Source organism: Sebastes umbrosus, chromosome 9, assembly GCF_015220745.1.
Source record: "Sebastes umbrosus isolate fSebUmb1 chromosome 9, fSebUmb1.pri, whole genome shotgun sequence".
Taxonomy (NCBI): Eukaryota; Metazoa; Chordata; class Actinopteri; order Perciformes; family Sebastidae; genus Sebastes; species Sebastes umbrosus.
In genome coordinates, this window is record NC_051277.1 from 19141198 (window position 1) to 19163690 (window position 22493).

General features: G+C 40.5%; 1 protein-coding gene across 2 annotated transcripts in view; it reads right to left on the bottom strand.

Annotated features, from left to right (window-relative positions):
- The window catches only part of kdrl (kinase insert domain receptor like), a 57320-nt gene that overhangs the window by 32152 nt on the left and 2675 nt on the right, over positions 1-22493 (bottom strand). The window contains exons 1-11 of one of the 2 annotated variants that reach the window (XM_037780272.1): positions 20877-21459; positions 14049-14139; positions 12796-13013; positions 10540-10667; positions 8926-9076; positions 8687-8823; positions 8429-8600; positions 7416-7542; positions 7062-7231; positions 4713-4869; positions 2238-2358 (exon numbers count right to left, since the gene is read on the bottom strand). In XM_037780272.1, the coding sequence (XP_037636200.1) occupies positions 2238-2358; positions 4713-4869; positions 7062-7231; positions 7416-7542; positions 8429-8600; positions 8687-8823; positions 8926-9076; positions 10540-10667; positions 12796-13013; positions 14049-14139; positions 20877-20931 (1527 nt within the window). In that variant the 5' untranslated portion in view covers positions 20932-21459. Of the gene's footprint in view, positions 1-2237; positions 2359-4712; positions 4870-7061; positions 7232-7415; positions 7543-8428; positions 8601-8686; positions 8824-8925; positions 9077-10539; positions 10668-12795; positions 13014-14048; positions 14140-20876; positions 21460-22493 lie in introns of those variants that run through there. The other variant, XM_037780271.1, reaches the window with a different exon arrangement.

Here is a 22493-nt window from a genome sequence, read left to right on the forward strand (position 1 = left end):
CGGACTCTTCCAGGGCAGTGGAGGCCTGCTCTTCATTATGTTTGAAGTGAACAGTTTCAGTAACAGGCTCCCACAGGACATTTGCAACAATGTCTACAGTTTCCCCCATTGTGTTTAAGGTTTGCACGGCAACATGTGTGTGATGTTTTCTAAGAAAACCTGACGGACTGGTAGTTAGATCCCACATTGATACCTTAATGGTAATTTTCCCCGTAAAGGGGAGACATTACAGGTGAATAGGGTAAAAATGTTAACTAATAGATATCACTATGACACTTCCCCAGTTAATTACTTACATTAAGACAATTATTTTTTGTGTTATACTTTTCTGAAGTTTTATGTTTAAATTAGCAAATTATGCATTATCTTATTAAATATGCCCTAATTTGCTTACATTTCCAGAACAGAAATCTGAACATTGGGTAAAGCCAGGTTCAAAATGATTGTTTCATTTTGTTGACATATTAGAGTCAAAGGTTTTTACAGAGGGAATTTTGTACATCTTTTTTTATCCATAAATCAGAAAATACTGTTAGCAGCCAAAGAAATCAATTTTAGCGATGTTTTTAAGATTAAAATGGTCTATAAATCAGACTATGAATGATATATGAACAAACCCCTCTGTGAAAACCTTCAGAATATGGAAAGGAATGGAATTGGAAAGTTTGGTGTATATAAATGCTACTGAAGTGGAGATTTCTGGATCAGAGTATGAGAAAAAACTCATTTTGAGGAAACGGCCTTTAAAGATATGGATTGTAAAATTCCATACATTTTGCAACATTACAGGTGAATATGGTAAAAAATATTTTAACTAATAGATATTGCCATGAAACTTCCCCAGATGATTACTTACATTAAGACAATCATTTTTTGAATTACAAGTTTTCTGAAATGTTATGTTTAAATATGCATATGAGGCATTATCTTATACTAAATGTGTATTTTGGATGTTTTCTTTCCACTAGTAAAGCAATCTCAAAATTGACCAGTGCATGAAAAACAATGTTTTTGCCTGTTGTGTCTCCATTTAAAAGGATTTTTTTGGGTTACGTTTTTCTACATCCACTGCAAGGATCATAAAGGACAGAGGGTTGCCATACTGTTGTACAGATTGTAAAGCCACCTGAGGCAAATTTGTGATATTGAGCTATATAAATAAAATCGAAAACAACATTTGAGGTGTAAGACAAATAAATATGCTTAAATTTATAGGTCTGATAGACTATTTCTATCTGCTTCAATGCTGTTTTCATAATCAAATTTTGCTTCTACAACAATTACAGCAGTATAAGCTTACATAACAAAAGCACAATTCCAGCTGTTTTTCAGTGTGTGTAATGGCTCATCTACACAGGTAATTGTGTAGGGTAAAGTCTATAAAAGTCTGTTCTCAGCTCTTGGCGCACGCATGGCTTAAGCCATATAGCTTTTGTACTGTTTATAAGGCTTAGCTCCAAGAGTCTCAACAGCCAAATAGATTAACTGATGTCAGAATAAAAGATGTTTCTTTGGCAAGGCCCAGGATGAAGCTGCAGCTGCTTCATTTACAGGCCTTTTTCATCTGAAACAGTGAAATGGAGGGTGTATTTCACTCCAGTAGTGGGAAATGAACTGTGTCGGTCAGTTATGGGGGCACCATTTCAAAGTACAGGAACAGTCTGGTAGAGATCTTGCTCGTTAGAGGAAAGGAAAACCAATGCAGTTATCCAAGTATGTTAGATTAATATTGTAAATGTACAGTATTTATCAATATAGCATCTTCCTTTTCAGATGCAGAACATCATGAAACCAGGTGATTTCCCCATATTTTCCTGGTTGCTTATTCCAAGAATAAATCAAGTCTTTTTAAGAGCAACAATGAAAAACAAGATTGATTTCTTCAAAAGGGACTGCTGGGGTCTTTTTCATGGGTTTTGGTCACAGTTACATAAGTCAAAACTAATGCAGACAAAATTAATCATTTTCAGTGAAGAGAGGTACAGCATCACTGCCAATGGCGTGATTTATGGATTTCAGATGTTGCATCTGACTTTCAAACCCCGGTCACAGGAGGTTTCTACTTGAATCTGACCTAGCTATTCTCTGGCTCTCTAGACATATTCTTGATCCAGTTCTCATATAAATCCTACTGTTGAGTTGGTCACTGCCATTTCTCAACAACATTTTCACGTTGAACAAAGTATGCTAACAACTTCAACATGTGGAAACGCTACACATAAAGTTAAACCACATACCTTGTGTTTTCCTTTAACCAGTTCAGGAGGCTTGACGCTGCAGCTCTTAATCCAGTTGTGGGAGTAATTTCCCCTGTCATCAACGTTGACCAGGACTGGCGGCATGGTGGGAGTAATGCAACTGCAGGACAGAAAGAATTAATAAGACTATCTAGTCATGCTGTCAGTATGTGTGTATAAAGACAGATGTGTTGGACCTTAAACAATACAAAACAGAAGAAAAAAGCAGACTTCATGTTGTTTTAAATGGGAACTTGGTGTAACGTTAAAACACATCCTGCCTAGATCACACAGCTATAAAGAATAATTTGCTATCTTACTGTAAAAGCCTTAATTCTGAGGGTATTTTAAAAGACCACTGAGACTGATCTGTGCATAGTCCAGGTCTAGACCAGCTTGTCTGGGTTATAAAACCAAGAGAAAGCATTGATTTGACCCCCACCCCCAAACCCTTCACCGCCCGTGGTGGGGAACAATCAGCCTGATGAGAGGAGAGGCCGAGGAGGAAGCAGCAACAGCGACAGGAAGGGCTGTGCTATGCGTCACCTCGTACAGGAAACCCTCCCCCTACACGTTCTGGCCAGAGGAGATAAGGTTGATCCTAAGACCTTGGCGGTCAACAAGGGACAGCTGATAACTTCTCAACCTGGTGATAAAGACACCCCATATTTCTGCCCTCTACGCTATCACCCTCATGCCACATCCAACATAGCGAGCTTCCCTCACATCTAAACCCTCCCCACACTCCACGTCTCCCCTCCTCTCCAAACTCCCAAAGATTTAGATGAGATATGATCTTGAAGGGCTACACGGTCAATTTACAGTGACAGGTACTTTACAGGGTCAGGGCCGTATAAAACAAATATTTTGCACAATTGGCCTCCCACCAGGCTGTAGCTGTTCCTTTGTCTCATTAGCTGCCTGCCACTGTTCCCAGTGCCAGCCCTGATTATCTTTAGGCCTGCAGAGAGAGTTGCCTCGACCCAACTAACGCTCTGCTATTATTTATCATAAATTTGGCAAGTACAAGTTGAGATAATTTTATAAATAATATAATGGAGGCACAGGGGGATTAACACCATCGAATATGTAACATGATTTTCTCTTTCGTGTGCTGTGGTCCACAATGTTGTTTTTGTTAATGGTGTTGAGGCCTGATAACCCAAGGGTAATGACCCATTGTTTTCCTGATCTTACGACTCATAGGTCTCCTGCTGTCGCTGACGAGCCAGGATCTCAGGGAATGTTCATCTTGTTTGTGGGTTCACTACCAGGCCGGTATTCATGCACAGTCACTCATACACTCTGTGTAGCAGCTCTGGGAATCTGAGATTAATTTATCTCTCCCGTGTTTCCCCTTCAGCCTACACAGCCACTGACCACAAACGAGAGGGCAGTTCTCGAGGGCGGCGTTTCTTTGATTAATGTGTCCCATTGTGGGCCAGTCAATTCAGTCAATGTAGATCTGTTTTATAGAGGGATCCCCGGGCTGGTCTGGTGGTTCTGGACCCTACACTTACCTACTGTTAAGTTGGTTGTGTCAAAAATTCCAAACTAACATGCTAGTTTGAACACTAAAACTGCATGTGAAATTTTTTAGTATGTCCGAAACTTTAGTATGAAACGCAAATTTCATACCGTTTCCTGTGAAATCTTACAGAATGCAAACACTGGACACTACGGCGGCATAAATATACCACAGTGAATTGCAGTCGTGACAACAACGTTCATAACAGACGTTGACGGACAGCTCTGTAATATCAATAACGCTTCAATTTAAGTGTAAGTGTAAGATTTCACTTTGCTAGGCGTGATATATTTTTCAAATTAGTTCTGACTTTATGTTAATCATTGTTTGGTCACATATCGGCACGGGTTACCATGGTTATCTGAAAAGATACATACTACTGTTTATTCACACAAAAGTATGTTGAACAATAGTAGTGCATAGTATGTGATTTTGGACGCAGCCCCTGATTTTGCATGTGCGTTTGTGAATACAACTCCAGTACCGTGGTGGCAAAAAAAAGTCTTTGTCCTCCAACACAGCTGTGCAATTTGTGCAAATGCTGTGTAATATGAAAAAAAAACATGACTTTGTATTTACAGCAGTAGACACATTTACATGATTAACCATTTTTGTTCAGCCGGTCAGATAACAAACTGCGTAAACAGTTTTCTGGACAAAGAAACTTCAGGATTTAAGAGTCAACTTTTAATCTCCTGTAAACTGGCAGCTAAATCGGAACATACAGTACACAACAAGTAACTGAGTGAAACCCCACACTCAATCCAGGACCACTATATGGTAGCTAGTGGCATGTAGTTGATTTTGAAACATATTATATTGGGTATTCATGACATCATGGAAAACTTTCCTTTTGATATGTATTTAATTCTTCAAGACTGGAGAAAGTTCACATAAAGCTAGTTTAAACATTTCAGTACTTGGAATATAGCGAGATTGTGACTCACTCTTTAAGCCCAGGTCCTGGGTGACACGGCTGCCAGAGCCATGTGATGTTTGGCAGGGGTACCCCGAGAGCAGTGCAAGGTAGCTGATGCTGTTCGCCAAGCGTGTAGGGCTGCACGTCCTCAGTGGCTAGCTCTGCCTCTAAGATAATTGGCTTCACTGTGAGAGAGAAGTGCACATAAACACACATAAGTACACAGACACACAAGAGAGAGATAAAGAGAGAGCGACAACAGGTTAGATCAACCATCCCAACCCGGTCATCCCACTGTGGAATCTCATAATGTCTTTATAATGAGGGCCGACAGTCATGATGGATAGCCATGAAAAAGGTGCCATTGACACCAGTTGTCCGTTAGATGCTGTGTAGGAGAAGAATGGCAGGATGATTGGATAGCCCGGGGCTGTAGGTCAAAGAACGACCCCACTGTGGCCCAAGCCCAGGTCAGTGAATCAACCATCAACAACAGATAAAGATTATTGTGCCACCTCAGGAGACTCCACATCACTTAGCCATAGAGAGGTGAAGTCCCACCCCTTCCGGTAGACCCTATTGGACCTTATTTTGGAAAAAAAATGTATTTGATGTTTGTCAATTTAAAACATGATTGCAAGTCAAGAAAGTCTCAGTTTGTCGTAATATCATTTAGTTTTGTGCGAAACCGCTCTGTGAACATTTCTCATCTCGCATAATATACGTCACCAACACTAGGTAGCTAGGTAACTGCCATGTCCCACCCAATAAATTAAACGTTATCTTACCTGATGAGAAAAGAGAAAGCAGAGGAAGACACGTTTCTCGTGTGAGTACATCCAGGTGTAGCATCGAAATCTGTGACCACAGAGGAGCTAGCAACACGAGGTCAGTCGACGGCAGTAATTGGAAAATGTGACCCCATTGTACCTATTTTTTGCTTTTCTTTTGGAGTTTTGTGAATATATCTTTAATATAAAAATATAAAAATAATTTTATAAAAATTTAACAATTTAGTTTTGTGTGTTTTCTGTCACGTACTTATGACATATTACACAGGTAACAGTGGGGTCACAATTTCTGATGACAGCCGTCAGAAATGGTGACCTCATATGTTTCTGGCTCCTCTGTGGTCACAGATTGTGATGGTCACAGATTTTAATGTAACACCGGTACTAAACACACAGGCATCATAGCTTCAGTGAGAGAGATGTCACTTACGCGACTTTTGGGTGTGTAGTCTTTCTAATTACGTTTTTTCACTATATATACTTTATATATAGTATATATAGTTTTACAACAAACTGTGACTTTAATGACTTGCAAAATTATATTTTAAATTGACAAACATCATATGTGTGATTCATGGCGCAATTCAAACGGGATCAAAAAAATATTTCTCTCTCGCCGTTGATATTTTTTCCGAAATAAGGTCCCATGGTGGTCCACCGGAAGGGGCGTGACTTTGCCTATCTATTCTCTCAATTAACAGCTGAAATAGTCTGGCTACTCACAGCAAACAACAAAACCTGCATCCCATCACACACACACGCCATCACGTAGCCGGCCACATTTATAATCTGGAGCACTCTGACAGCTATAAACAACTGATGAACAACGTTTTAAATAGTTTCATAATTAATACCAGGGATCTCTCTTCACTTTGTTTGCTTGTGTCTGTGTGTTTTATTTTTTGTCATTCCAATGAATTAAAGTTTTGTGAAGCGGGACAGTCAAGGACCATAAATAAAGTTTATACAGGACAGAGGGGGCTGATTTTTACACTTTTTGGCACGCTATAGGAATTCCTTGATAATGTTTAAAGAATGCAATGAAAATAGCTCTGGCCCCCATGGCAAGCTTGAAGTAACTGACACACACATCTTTGTTCTTTAGCAGACTTCATCTAAGTTTCCAGCTAACATGCTAAAACATTTATAACCTCTAGTGTTATCAGTAGTCCTCAGTCAAAACAATGAATTACATGCTCAGTCCTTGTTTGCCTCAAGCTGTACACATATTGTATGGAACATGTTGTTTATACGAGCTGCACTGTATATACACATGGTGAGGATGCAAATAAATGCTGGAGACTAGGGGGGGTCTGGAGCGGCTGGAGTCTGCGTGCAGAATAGAGCCCAGGCCATTTACACACTGCGCCAAGCCCCTTCAAAAGAGCCCCAATAATCAACAACAGCTGCCCCTGCTACGTCAATCCAGCCCTGGAATCAACAAGCCCCCAAATTCCTCTCATACTAGAGCTGCTACCTGCCGTCCAGTGAACTGCACTGAAAGCAGCTACAGTGCTGGAGCAGCCAAGGCACTGCTTAATTTCCTTTGGATCAGCGGTCATCATAAGGTTTATGGTTCGGCTTACCGTTGACTACCAGCGTGTAGCTCAGATTCCTGTACAAGCCCTTCACTCGGTTGCCCAGATTTATGGTGAAGACCCCGGTGTGCTTATGCTGCACATCAGAGATGGTCAAGCTGAAACCAGACATCTTGTAACAGGTGGAACTCGTGTTGATAGGAACCCCATCTTTATACCTAAAAATCAGGCATGGACAGGTTTATAAAACATGGATAAAGAACAACAGTCAATGAAAAGAAGTGAATGGAAAGTTGACTCATAAAGTTATAATTCAGGGTTTGCCACAGCATATTATGTAAGTGTTTCTACACTCTAATACATAATCAGCAGTTTTTATTGTAACTGTAAACCATTACTTACCATGCTGTCATGTCTACTGGTGGCAGAGCGTTGACCTTTGGCTCAAACACAATCTTCTTTTTACCTTCTTTGACAGTCACCTTAATATGCCGCTCATGCTTATAGGAGACATTGAGGAATGGATGCTCTGGAACAAAAGATTAATGACAGTTATCATCATATTGTTATAGAATCACCAAAGTGACACGATTATTTAGATTGTTAAAATGCTTTATTTGTGTGCTAATTTTGTTATATTTTTATTAGGGCTGTCAAAGTTAACGCGATAATGACTCGTTCACGCATATTCGTTTCAACGGCACTAATTTCATTTTTAATTAACCTCTTCAAAATCTGACGGGCACCAACTATGTCATAGCTTATCGCAAAGGAAGTTAAATAACGCTCCAAACTTTTGCTAAATTTTGGCAAGAAAAACTGGCATGGCCATTTTGAAAGGGGTCCTTTGACCTCTGACCTCAAGATATGTGAATAGGTTCTATGGGTACCCACGAGTCTCCCCTTTACAGACATTCACACTTTATGATAATCCCATGTAGTTTGGGGGAAGTCATAGTCAAGTCTGCACACTGACACACTTGACAGCTGTTGTTACCTGTTGGGCTTGAGTTTGTCATGTTATGATTTGAGCATATTTTTTTATGCTAAATGCATAATAATAATAATACACAATGCATTTGAGGATTTCTGGACAATACCTGTCATTCTTTTTGTGTTGTTAATTGATTTCCAATAATAAATATATACATACATTTGCATAAAGTAGCATATTTGTCCACTCTCATGTTGATAAGAGTATTAAATACTTGATAAATCTCCCTTTAAGGTACATTTTGAACAGATAAAAGATGTGCGATTAATTTGCAGTTAATTGTAATTAACAGTGGACAATCATGCGATTGATCGCAATTAAAATATTTTGATTAATTGACAGCCCTAATTTTTATTCTTTGTAATAAACTTTAGAGTTCATGGAAGTCATCTGGTTTTTAATCCATCCAAAGCGTACTCACCAAAGACATTAATTCTTACTGAGACGTTCTCATGTCTCGTGGGATTGAGCTCAGCTTGGCAGCGGTACATCCCCTTATCCTCCATGGTAATGTTTGGCAAGTTTAAAGCCTTGCTCATCACGATAACCCTAGCAGGGCGAACGGGGGTGTTGTTTGTAAAATGTCGATTTTCCTAAAGATAAAGGAAGATGAAATGTAAACTCCACTGCTACAACCTACATACAGTAGCACTGAGTCAAAAGTAAATCCTGAACTTACTCTCTTCTTTGGAAAATCCCATGTGAAGCTGATTCTTCCATTGTAGGTGGTCTCACCAGAACAGTTGAGCGTGAGTGTGTCTCCAACCAACACTCTGTAACGCTCTGCGGTGATCTTCACATTATTAAGAACATTAGCTGTAAAAATGGAGACAAATATAAGAAGACTGTGAAATGCTCAAGACACTTAAATTTATATTTTTCAATGAGCATGTTTGGCAAGAAAGACGACAGACTCACTTGTTCTCTTCGGAAAGTACATTAACTCAAACACACGACCGTTGACCATGGTGTTACAGCTGAGCATAGAATAATCAGTGGTGGGATCGTAGGGAATCTTGAATCCAACCTTTGGATCCCATACCTTTCCCTTAATGACCTTCGTTGGTGTCTGTGATCAAGAGAGTAGAGCAGAGAAGGTTTGTCAGTACCATAGCTATTTGCTGATACTTGTGATGTTCATTAAAGATCACTGAGCCAGACAGATTGACTTCATTTAACATGTAACTCGTGCTCTACTGGGCTCAGCTGGGGACAGACAGCTGTTACAGTGAAGGTCTAATTAATTTGTATTGTGTCATGGAGTGTAACCTCTGCAATCATTTATGCACAAAACATTGTGGACTCTGAAAAGGATGTACGTGCCTGCTGCTGTTTGTTCTCATGCCAGAAGTTAGGCTGGGAGAGGAGGCAAGGGAAGGGAAGGAAGGAAAAGGAGCAGGAAGGAGGAGTGCCATAGTTTTACCAACAGAAGGAAGGTCACACAACCACTATCTGTGTCAGATGCTCGTACTATATCAATGACAAAAAACACTTTGTGGTTGCCATGGTTACTTTGTCAAGATGGCTTTCATGGTGTCTTTAGTGACCACAATCAGGTTCTGAAGTTTGACAGAAGGATGAAAAGCACTGTGCAAACCACCTCACAGAGGGAACTCTCCTTCACTGACATCACTCTGTTATCAAATGTTACAATCCTCATGATAAGTTACCTGTTGTTTCCTTTGACTAGACACAGTGTGTACTGTTTTTCTACTGCATTTCCTGATGTTTGTAAGAGAAGGGGGACTAAATTTAGTCTGACAGTCTATTCTGAGAAAAACAGTCTTGGAGCACCTTCCTGCTCTTACAGGAAGCAGACAGAATGACTCCCTTCGCCCCCCCTGAGCTTCCCTGAGACAAGCCACTGTCCCTGGTCTGTTTCTCTGTGCTCAAGGGTGTGAGAACCAGCGAGACACACAGAGTGGGAACATATTTTTTTTCCATTGACGACAAGTAAGGATACCCTGCAGTGTTTTCTCAGATGATGTACTGTGTGATTTACTTCATAGTCCATGTCCAACCAGGTTTATGGAACACATACAGTATATTACAATTAGGGCTGTCAAATTTAGCACGATAATGCGTTAACGCAAAAAATCTGCAGCCCGGTCGGGCCCGGACACTATTCGATCTTTCGGAGGTTGTAGCAGGCTCGCTTTTAAAGCTAGAGTGAAGTTACTGGCATCATATGACACTAGAAAACCTAAGGAATCCATTGGTACCAATCATGTCATACAAGCTTGTAGCGAAGGAGGCTAAATAACGCTCCAAACATGTTGATGATCCCATGTTGATAAGAGTATTAAATACTTGACAAATCTCGCTTTAAGGTACATTTTGAACACATACAAAAATGTGTGATTAATTAGCGATTAATTGTGATTAACTATAAACAATCATGCGATTAATCGCGATGAAATATTTGTAATTGATTGACAGCCCTCATTACTATATACATCACAATAAAACAACTTAACCTGCAAGTGGAAGTCATGAGCAGAAGGTGTGAAATGTGTCTTTGTGAGGCCTTACCGCTGTGAGTGTTACAACAGTATCAGGAGAGGACGTCCGGCAAGGGACCACGAGGCTGGTCTCATGCCTGTAGATGTACAAGACATCTGTTTTCTGATAATGGGGCTTCACAAATGGTTGCTCGTCATCTGAGGGACAAAAAAAAACCTCAAAATAAATGAGATTTAAAATACAGGTCAGTCAGAAATCACATTTCAAAGCAGATGTGTCCCCTTACATTTTGTCTTTTGGGATAACTATGTTTTGTAGCAAATTTACAGCTGTTGTTCTGAAAAAAAATTGTTATGCTAGAGCTGAGCTTAGCAGTGCAATTGAATCAGATCAAATCTCGGATCAGTTCATAAGGCAGCAGAGCACAGATGGAGCAATCAGGCTAGTGCCGTGTTTCTACTGGGCATCACACGACCGCTGTGGGAACTTCATGACTACACAAATAGTCTGCGATTGGGGTGAGGTCAAGCAGGAGTGGTGTGATAAAGGCACTATTATTTGAAAAGTAAGCATGGAAAATGATGTAATAAACAGCTGAAGGGCTTTGAAAAGAAAGCATTAGACTAAACACAGGCACAGCAGGCTGTCTGATAGCCAGGCGAACTGGGAACCACATTCACAGAGCAATAGGAGAGGGAACAAAGTGCATTTAGTTTAGTCTGCATTGAACTATTTCACACCCCTTAAACCAACATTTCATGATTTTATCTTTATTTAATGACTTTATACCAACTACTTTAATGTCTAAAAAGCATACATGTCTAGATAAATCCCGTTCTCACTCCCAGCTCGTCAAATACCACCAATAGGGCAGTGCCCCTCGCCCCTCGCACGGAGGCACCCTTTAGCGACAGTATGTGACAAACTGGGCTTTCAACTAGCTACAATGTAAACCTACCCGCTGCGTTATTTGATGGACTGAGCAAGTGACGTAGTATTAATAGCATGAGAGTCCACTGGGAGGGCAGAGGTGGTTGTGGATGGGTCAAACAAACACAAGACTTTCAACCAGGAGACCGGTGTTTGTGTCCTGTGTAAAACTAAAAATAACGTTGACTTATTTTGTCATGTCGGTTGTTAGTCACGTGACTTGTTGGTATCGTCAGTCCCGTGAGTTGCTAGTCATGTGAGTCGTTAGTCAATGAAGTTAATGTCAACCACGACCGTTTCCTGACCCTACCTAATTGGTTGTGTTACCTAAACCTAACTCCCTGTAAAAACGGGGACAGAAGTTTATTTTGAAAGGACACTATGCATGTAATTGGCATTTATTGACACGCCGTTCCCGGTCCGTCCAAAAGTAACGCAAGAGGGGTACCCCGAGGGGCACTGACCAAGTGGCAGTATTTGACGAGTTGGGAGTGAGAATATGTTGAGCTGAGGCTGACTTGACACTCAAAATCGGCTTTCCTAATGCTGCCCAGCACAATCTCCATTTCAATGATACTGTAACTGTAACTGGTGCCATGTGACAGTTTAGGGGAGACTTCGGAAAACAGTAGCCGGAGCAGGAAATCACAGTCAATGACCAGGGTTTCCTGTGCAATCACGCTCACCCTACCTCCTCCAGAAGAAACATACTGTTGTACCAAAGAAACCACTTCCTCTCTGTCTCTGGGAAGGAGAGCTGTGTAACTTGAATCTGAATGCGTGTACATTAAAGTCAGCTCCCTGCATGTAAGGAATAACAAATCATACAGCATACAATTGCAAAATGTAGTCATGTTCTGTATTTCCTTCCTTCTTTCTTTCTTTCTTTGAGACTTTCTTCCTTTTTTCAACTTTTTTCTTTCGCTTTTTTCCCCGTTTTAGCTGACTAATTCTTTTTTTTGCTGCTAACGCTGGTGTTTTCCAGCTCTCGTATCTTGCGGGAAATATCAGATTGCTCATTAGCCATTTTATTCGGCGCATTTTGTGCCACTGTTTGTGGGTTCAGTTCAACACCATACCCCTCAACTGGCGTCAGCAGATGACAATCACCCTGTGAAAACCGCTCTTTTATCAGGAGTCTTGACTTTCACAAAAACAAACGCCGTTAAATACTGGATGGAAGAAAAACAACTCAATTCAGAAAGAAAGAACTCCTATCTGTGTTTTAGTTTATAGACCAATTCTTTTTATTTCTAAACAACATTACGTTCTGTACTGGAGTGGAAAATGTACTGTACAGGTTTCTGCTCTCTTATTCCCACTGGTTCATTGCCAGTATTTGATTAAAAAAACAACATATAATCTGAACTGGTCAGAGCGCTTTGCAGGTCTCACCTTTGACATAGACGTAGGTCGAGGTGATGAGGTCTGAACCATCTTTGGAGTATTTACAGCTGTACGTTCCTGTGTCATTCGCAATCAAGCTTGTGACTGTCAGTTTGCTGCAGTGTGAGTGAGAGGGACGTCTGGAATCACACGGCTCCACCTTCACCCCCTCTGATGAGACTGATAGACTGGTATCAACAAATGTCCAGTGCAGCGGGCCGTGACCTCTGACAAAAGACAGAGAGAGACAATATTAGATGAACACAAAGAAAATACTGCTTAGCCAACTTACGGTTTGATGACTGAGGCAACTACAAAAATTTTTTAAACAATATGTACTCATAAATATGTTTTTTGGAAACAAAGCGTTGGGTTCAAAACTTCTATTTTGGATCTATTTCAAGGAAAAGTGTCTCAGCTGGCGAGCCTTTTAATTTAGCGGCTGCTTCTCCCTTTGGGCCATTTGACTTGATGTACGTTTTAAGTTTATTTTGAGTTAATCTTGAGTCATCCCCTAACTTGAACTTTCACATGGGAACATGCTTCTTTTGAATGATGTGCTCAGCTAACACATTCTTTCCACACAGCATCCATTTTAAAACTCTCATTAAAGAGATCCCAGAGGAACATCAAACATGTCTTGCATACCGCTGCCTTCGCCTGCAGAATTTTGGGTCAAGCAACCTCCAGCTCTCATCTAATGACAGAAAACAAGACAGTGCTGTATGGGCCAGGCGTCTTAGCATATGGCCTTGTAGGGAGGCATTACATTAGATTGACATGAGTTTCTGAACATTCCTTGCAGGCCTACACGCTGATGCAAGGCTCTCTGAATTCTTAACAAATGTGAATGCAGCCCACTTGGGTCCCACCATCCCTAATCAACATTACAACAGACTGATAAAAGTGGACCACCACTGGTTCCTGCCTAGTTTGACCGTTTGATCAGAGTTCGCGAGTGATTGACAGTTGCTCAGAGACGGCAGGCTCCAACTTGGCTCTGATTGGTTGTTTTCTATCGGTCTGTGAAATCTTGCAGATGCCATTAGGAGCACCGGAGGACACCGGAGGACACAGAAGCACATTGTTTTTTTCAGATTACCTGTCTCATGCACTACTGTCAGGATATAGTGACCGTTTTATAAAAATAACATTTTAAAATCATATTTGCTTCATTTCTACCCACTATAGCTTTAACATTGATTGTATTTAAATGTTGTTTTGGTTCACTTGGCATTGGTACAAATAGGCGTGTTGCATACCTGCATATGAGGATTAACACATCGTCCTTAAGAAGAATGAGGGGATTGTCAGAGGGCAGAATCTTAGGCGAGTGCTCTCTCTCCGCATGTCCTGTTGAACACACACACACACACACACACGTAGAGCACTATTAGTGAGAAAGGCAAACAAACCTGCTCATTTACAGCTTCTCATTAATGTCATTCACTATCACACTAAACAACCAAATGAAAAACATTGTAGGAAATCCCCATGAATCACTTCAGAGCTGTGCATGTGGGTTCACTTTTCTGCCTCTTATGCAAGTGCTGAGAGGGTTGTTGAATGAATAGTGGTCTGGGATGAGCAGAAAGAAAGAAAGAAGGTGGAATAGAGGGAGGAAGGGGGTGATATGGGGAGCAGCTTAGGCCCTGATGAGTGTCTTTTCATGCGTTTCCTCTGAATCAGCTGCTCTACCTCCTTTAGTGGGTGCTCCCTTCCAGTCATTTTTCCATTTGCCATCGACCTTGCACTCTAAGTTCTATTATTACATTATCACAGGGGAAAATCCGAGGTCGAGATGTTTGATTCAAAGGTGGCCTGTAGCCAGCTGTATCTGTTGAGAGGTCCCTCTAATAGTGATCAACATAGGAAACACTGATTCTAAATGCTGTCCAGGAGGTGTCACAGTCCCATATGTGATTTCCTTCTTTTCACTGAGCTCCCTGAACAGCTTGTCATCATGGTCAGAAAATAAATTTATTAAGTCAACCCTCCGAATGTGATGGTCTTCAGGGAAGCCTTTATTTGTAGCACAGAATCAAGAAAGACAATGGAGTTACACAACAGCTTACTGCCAGGCTGACTGACATGCTGAAACATGATGAATACTATATGCACGCGCACATGGAAAACCACACACACACACACAAGTGCACCTGCATGTACAAATGCAAACACACATAAACAGAAAAACACACACACATTACTAGTACTGAATTTGTCTATTATTCAGAACAGCTGTTGTGCGAAGAATGAGCCGACGGTGCCAGTGTTGGCAGTGGCACTCAATATCGACTTCCTCACTAAATATTAGCACATCATTGTTTTATTGTGCGAGGTTATGCAGAGGGGAAGGGATGTGGCTCATATGCTTTCATGCTGTGATACCACGCGCCTTTAGCTGTATATTAGATTAATAAAAATCAAGGTTCCTGACCTTAAAAAACAATCCCAGATCTACAATTCATAAGTTAATAATTGACTGTTGTTGATTTCTCCTGAAATGTCATACAAATATCCTTAAGAATGTTCTAATACCTTATGCGTATTCTTGCCTCACATCTGCAGCGAGTCATGTAATTGATTTGCAGGAAATGAAAACTTTGCAAATAATGAATCAAACTGACTTTGACCCCTAGGGCCTATTAAATAATAACAGCAAAATAAAAAGCATAATATATCATGTGCTGTCTGCAACACTAATTTCTGCATGTTCATTGTGTCAGTTCTTTGACTTATGTTGTGATACAAAAGCAACAAATGTAGGAATGCTGGCATCTGCTTGCACACATAACACCAATAACAACAACTGAAAACATCTTCTTGACCTTGAATTGCACTGGCAGGCAGCTCATGTCTTAAAACTGGCCAATTTTTCCCCTATTCTCTTCAGTAACGCACTACAGATGGATGAATCAGCAGGGCCCCCCAGCAGCCCGCTGAAAGAGAAAAAAAAAAAACATCCCGCGCGTTGTCTCTCTGCCCCCACACCCTCAAAACTCCCACCTGCCCCAGTGGCTGCCCAACGCTGACCTCAGCAAGCGTCCCGACACCCCTAACCCCCCGTAACAGCTGTGTGCTGCATTCCTCCAGCAGAGCGCCTGAAAAATGCCAGAAATTGTGCTTACTGTGTTGGTTCAAAGAGCCCTGAAGCTGGTTCTCATTAAGAGCCATTAAGAAGAGGACAGGCATGGAACAAACAGAGAGAGGGAGGGAGGCTGAGCGACTTCTGGTTCAGTTTCAACTGATGACGGGGTCTTTAGCCAGTCACACAGCATCAAACTGACTACTGACACAGGGCGAAGTTAACTAATATTAGACCAGCATCACATTTGTATGTCCTTGTCCTCACTTGGCATTGATGAGAGGAAGTGGTACAGGACACAGTGTTTGGAAAACATTTGTGGTAGGTCCACGACCAGTGAGGAAATAAAGACAAAAAAATCAAATGGATTCCCGGATCTACTCTACACTGTTCTGAAATGTTTGGTATCCCAGAAAATGCCATTTAAATATTTAGTCTGAAAGAACAGCCAAACAATGACAAAACTTTGAGTTTTTCAATGAATCTAAGCCAGAGGCTCAGCAGTGCAAATGAAATTGTTGACCCTAGACTACCCTAACTGCTTACCTTTCATCAAATGTCTTTTCAAGGATATATGGTCAGGACAAATGAGTTTTTTTAAGATTTATAATTACAAAAATAGCATGAATTTTGTGTATTATGATGTAATATGGTGACAAGATATTTTATTTTTAGCACAGCTGCTCTTGTTAGCTATTACATTATTATTATACTTCTTACTAATTTCTAATAATTCTGGACTGATTTGCAGCCATTTCTTTTGGTACTTTAATCCAATAACTGCACAAAGTTACCATTATTATAACCACCTTACAGTACTGAGGGTTGAGCATACAACAAACTTGAGTGTGAACAACACTTAAGAAGCTGAGAGAAAATACGAGAAGAAAGGACATTATGAGTTGGCGTAACCGTTGGCAAGATGTCACCATCTTTGCTGTTGCAGCATGCCGCCCGCCAGTGTCTCATGCTTGATGTTGCGCAACAAAACCCACTATTCCTGTATGAGATGACTGTACTGTCACTGAATTAGACAGGAAACCCCAAATCATATCCCCTCAAGTGCTGGGAATAATGTGCGGAATTCCCTTTTCTTTTGCAGAGAGTACACTTCATCTCCTCGTACTTCCCGTGCCGTCACGAAACAACGCGACTGTCTTGAGAGTCAACCTTTTTTTGGTGTGTTCAAGGCGAAAGTAACAATACGGCATGATAGTTCCCTTGTTTATCCTTGCCAATTTTATTCCATGTACTTCTGTGACAACAAAGGGCATAGAAAGGGTGGGGAGTGAAATGCAGTTTAACAAAAGAGTGCAGGGTCACTCTTGGTGAGTCACCTTGGCTGTAATGTGACCATGGAGAGAAACTAGCGAAGAGTCGCCAATCTGCGGCGGCCACTGAGATGAGCTTCCTGTCCTATAGTGCAAATGGATAGCACGCAATCTGATTAAAGTTATTATTTCACCTGTTAAAGAACTGGTTGGTGTTTTGTGCCAGTGATGTTTCATGTTAAGTTGCCTTTAGGTTGAGATTTTCAAGACAAAAAAAAAATGACAACACAAATTTGAAACCTTGACAAGACTTGAGACCACCTGCCAAAATAAGGAGTAGCTACCACTGCTCTAGCTGTGCTATATGGTCTGTGTGTCCTGGACTATTCTCTCTCCCCTCCACTTTGCCAACTGCAAGGTTAAGACAATAGTTAGGGAGAGTGCCTTTTTTATTAGCCGTATATTAGCCATTGGAGATTTGGAGGCAAAAATGCCCCAGACTCCTCTTAAAAAAGCAAAATAAAGGAACATCTGGCCATGATGGGTGGCCATTCTAGGTTATATAAAGTTGAGTAGAGCCAACAAACAGGAATCGCCCGCATGAGAGTCCAAAATGGTAAACCCCAGAGGATTCCTGCTCCATAGCGTATGATTAAGACGAGTAGGTAGACAGAAGCTCCTTGAAATTGAAATCTCATGCAGGGTTCAAAGAAAATATATTGCTGGCTCAGGATGGATTTGTGTAGTATGGACCAGATGCTGCAATCATCATATAAGAACAGCTACACAAAGCAATTTGTTAAGTTACATCCCTGTGTAAAGGAATGGCTTTTACTGCTCTGCTGGTAAAGCTCCCAATACAGGTGAGTGTGTGTGTGTGGATGTGTTTTTCTTTTGCTGTCTGCATGGAAGCAGACGTACCGCCTGTGAGTAATAAGCCACAACTGCACTTGGTTGACCTCTCATCACTCCCATTTTCCACTCCATCTCAAGTGTCCGAGCAGGAAAGAAAAACTGACTCCAAAACAAATTAAACACAACATCAACTCACTCTGCCAAAAAGACGACTTCAAAAAGAAATCCCATTGTAGAAAAAGAGATGTTTGGCTAATACAACGTAGTGTGGAAGAACTCCGACCATGATGAGTGAAGGAATTTTTGGACAAAAAAGAACAAGGCCGCTTCCAGGTTCAAATTCAATCATCCCTTCAATCATTATTTCTTTCCATCATCACAATGCTGCACTTGTTTTTCCAGAATTTGGCCTGTTCCCTATAACACCAGTGACTGAAACCATGTAAATTCACACATGGAACTTGTTCATTGAACAAATTCACCTGTACAACACAAAAAATAATTGTAGTAAACTACCTGGATATGGCATGGAATCTATGACACTCACAGACACTCACTGAATCAATATTATTGCATGCATCACACCCCAAGTGACATGCAGAAGGCTTAAAAGGAGGCATGTCAAAGATAACGTGATAACGCATTAACGCAAAATCATTTTAACGCCACTAATTTCTTTAAAGCATTGCCGCAACTTGCGATTTTTAGGTTGTAGCAGGCTCCGAACTAAATTTTGGCGAGGAAAACTGGCATGGCTATTTCCAAAGGGGTCCCTTGACCTCTGACCTCAAGATATGTGGATCAAAATGGGTTCTATGGGTACCCACAATCTCCCCTTTACAGACATGTCCACTTTATGATAATCACATGCAGTTTGGGGCAAGTCATAGTCTAGTCAGCACACTGACAGCTGTTGTTGCCTGTTGGGCTCGAGTTTGCCATGTTATGATTTGAGCATATTTTTTATGCTAGATGCAGTACCCGTGAGGGTTTCTGGACAATATTTGTCGTTGTTTTGTTCTGTTAATTGATTTCCAATAATAAATATATACATATATTTGCATAAAGCAGCATATTAGCCCACTCCCATGTTGATAAGAGTATTAAATACTTGACAAATCTCCCTTTAAGGTTCATTTTGAACAGATAAAAAATGTGATTAATCGCAATTAACTATGGAAAATCATGCAATTGATCACGATTAAATATTTTAATCAATTGACAGCCCTACTTAATACTATATTGACCATTACACAGGCCGAATGAAATAAATCTGAAATGCAAGCATCATGTTGCAGAGAGCTGCAAAAAGGATTCTCTCCCTCAGTCTGAGCCGTTATGCTTCATTTTAACTGGTGTCAGAAGGTCACGAAGCAACACACTTGACCTGTGCTCACTTTTCAATGAGAAGCAGCTACAAGTGAAATATTAACTAAATAGGTCAGACTATCTTTTAGACAGTGTTTTACTTTTTCCTCTCAAATCACTGATGTAAGTACAGTAAAAAAAAAAAGATCAATCACTTTAATATTATGACACTGCACCATCACTGACAGGGTGCAACATGAATCTTACATTTTGGTGGTTAAGCATGAATTTGTTGTTTCTGCACAGCTTTGTGCTTTATTTGCCAAGACACACCTCAGCATGAATAGGAAGAAGTTGATGCACCATCAATAACTAATGTCTCTACCAGTCAGTAGCTCCTCTACCAGAAACAATACCCTCCTTTCCTCCCTGCCATTGTCTCGTGGATGCAGTTTGACATAGCTCAATATGAGCACAAGGAGCTCTGGGAAGAAATCTCTGCTCAGGTAGCGTGTCACATTTCCGTGACCTTTACTAGCCAGAACAATTCCAGGCTGGCTCTTGCCCCTACGTCCGCTTCCTCCTTGTGTCTTTCCCACGCTTTGTGTGTGGACAGTGAAGGAAATCTGCTTAAAACATCGTGGACAAAGCTTCATAGGCTCTAAGTGTGTACGAGAGTGTGTGTGGTGGGGGGAAGGGGGTGAACGTGAACAGTATTTCCTTTGTTTGGATAGGCTGTTTATTTGGAAATGGTGAGGAAGACTTAGTGTATCTCTGTGGCACACTAGACCTGGCACAAGGTGGAGAGTTCTTGTTTTTGGAGGGTTCTTGGTATCTTGTTTTTGTGGAGTGACACTGAGACAATGAAGCTGATTGTACGGGTCTGGAGAAACATGCATTCTCTTCCCAAAATGTTTAATCCTGTTCACTCATAGAGAACAATTGCTGGATGAACGTTTTTCATAATCTTTAACAAAAGGCTGACTTGCAATATCTTCAGAATATCTGAGAAAACAAATCAAACTAATCCAAATTTCCGCAATAAAATCAGTCTGATATTCAAATATAAACTCTACCCATCTGTTACAATTACCTGTCAAGAGTCAACACATTTTATTAACTTGTTAATAATCAACCAGTTACAACAGACAAGACTACCTCTAGTGGTGCGTGTGAGAACTGCAGGTCCAGTGACAGCCTTAAACTGTTGACACATAATTGTCCTAAAACATGCAAATTTAATATTCTGCTGAAATATCCAGAAACAATAAAAAAAGTGATCCTCAAAAGTTAGTATCAAATAAAAACCTGGCCAAATAATTCAACTCTTGTCACAGCTCAAATAAAAATAATAATTAAAAAATAAGATTATATTTAGATGAATAAAAAGAAGCCACACGCTGAACTTCTCCTGATAGCTGACTGTGTCAAATATGTGTAAAATAATATGCATTCAGCCATTCATTGAAACCAAATCAAACTGTGCGAAGTTAAAACTCTCTTCTTTCATGCATAAAACTTTCCTACGCGTAAATAATTGATATGTATAAGCATGAATGGCTTCTTACCATTTGTGAGTGATGAACAACACAAGATGACAACGACCAATCTGAAGCTGACCATCCTGCCACACCGAAATCCAAACCGTGCGTAAAGTAAATAGGAGTCCTTGGCAGAGAGGCTTATTATTCCGAGTGACGGATAAAAAGTTGCTTCTTTAAAGCAAGTCAATCAAAGAGTCTTAATTTTTATTTTATAAACCGTGTTGTAAATCCACAAAACAATCAGGTGTGCATGCAAAAAGCGGCGATTCTCCAGTATGCCATGGCGCGTTTCGCAGGGGAGCTTCTCCTGCGCAGCTGGAGGAGTCCAGACCCGGCCAAGAGGACACGGATGTACCGCTGTATCCTCGGGGGCAGGTGCTCTCCAACCAACCAAAAAAAAAAAAAAAGTTAGATGAATGAATGGTTGGTGAAAAATAAAAAGTTGAGTGAGTGGTATATCAGCTTCTAACTGGGAGTCTGTCTGGTGTAGCCCACAAAAGCCAGATCAATCAGCTCACTGCCTTTCATGCGCGCCACAATTTATCCTCCCTTTCGCCTCTGTGCAACACTTACACACTAACAGTCCATTACAGTCCATGCGTGAGGCACGTTTTATGGAGACACGGTTTTTTTTTTTTTTTTTTTAGTTCGTGAGAGTCCGTGACACGGTGACGCAACGGCACTTTTTTTATTTTGTGGGGGGGCGGACACAAACTCCCTTCTTCAGGCTACTGAGGAGATCACCTCATGAGTAATAATGATTATCTATGGTAATCCTGCAACAAATTGCATCAGACCAACATGAAGGATAACTACTAGAAATGACACAGGGATGTTATACCATTAAACATGAATATGTGCAATAGAAAATCACAAGTGTTTATAAGTATTTCTCCACTCTAAAGGCAACTAAAATGAACCTAAATGGGATTTAGGCATGCACATTTTATAATCTTTTGCAGAGAGCTTGGATCTTGAAGCATGGGTCCGCTACTTGCATGACAAATTTGATGCATGGTTGGTTTTCCGGATATCTAGTGCAGACTTCTGTTCATGACCCGGGCTTGAAAATCAACAATTTATAATATTGTTGGGCTATAAATCTTCTTTTTCCCAGCAAAATTGCATCAAACCAACATGATGGTTATGAAATTGATATAAGAAATGGTACAGGGATGTAATACCAGTAAACATGAAAATATGCAAAAGAAAATCAGTGTTCATATGTATTTCTCCACTCTGAAGGCAACTGAAATGAACCTAAATAGGATTTGTCACAGCATTGTTTCAATCACTCTTATTGATTTGTGGTCAGAATGCGTTTCTAAATGACGATTTGAAGTTAAATCATTACACTAAATGTTTCTAAACTGACCTTTGTGTGTAAAGCTGCCTTTGATAAAACCAGCCTACTGTGCAAGTGAGGTTAAAGGTAACAGCAGTAATCTTGTCTCAAGAGGAAACAGAATGAAACGTAAACAATCATTGTGATATCAGATCGAATCTATCTGTTCAAGTGTTTAAAATAAATATTTGCCGGATTTATTTTTAACTTCAGAAACAGGATACTCTGCTTTTTATATCAATGTAAATAGTCCTCTTTTGTCCAGCAGTACCCTGCCGTGTGTGGATGTGCTGCAG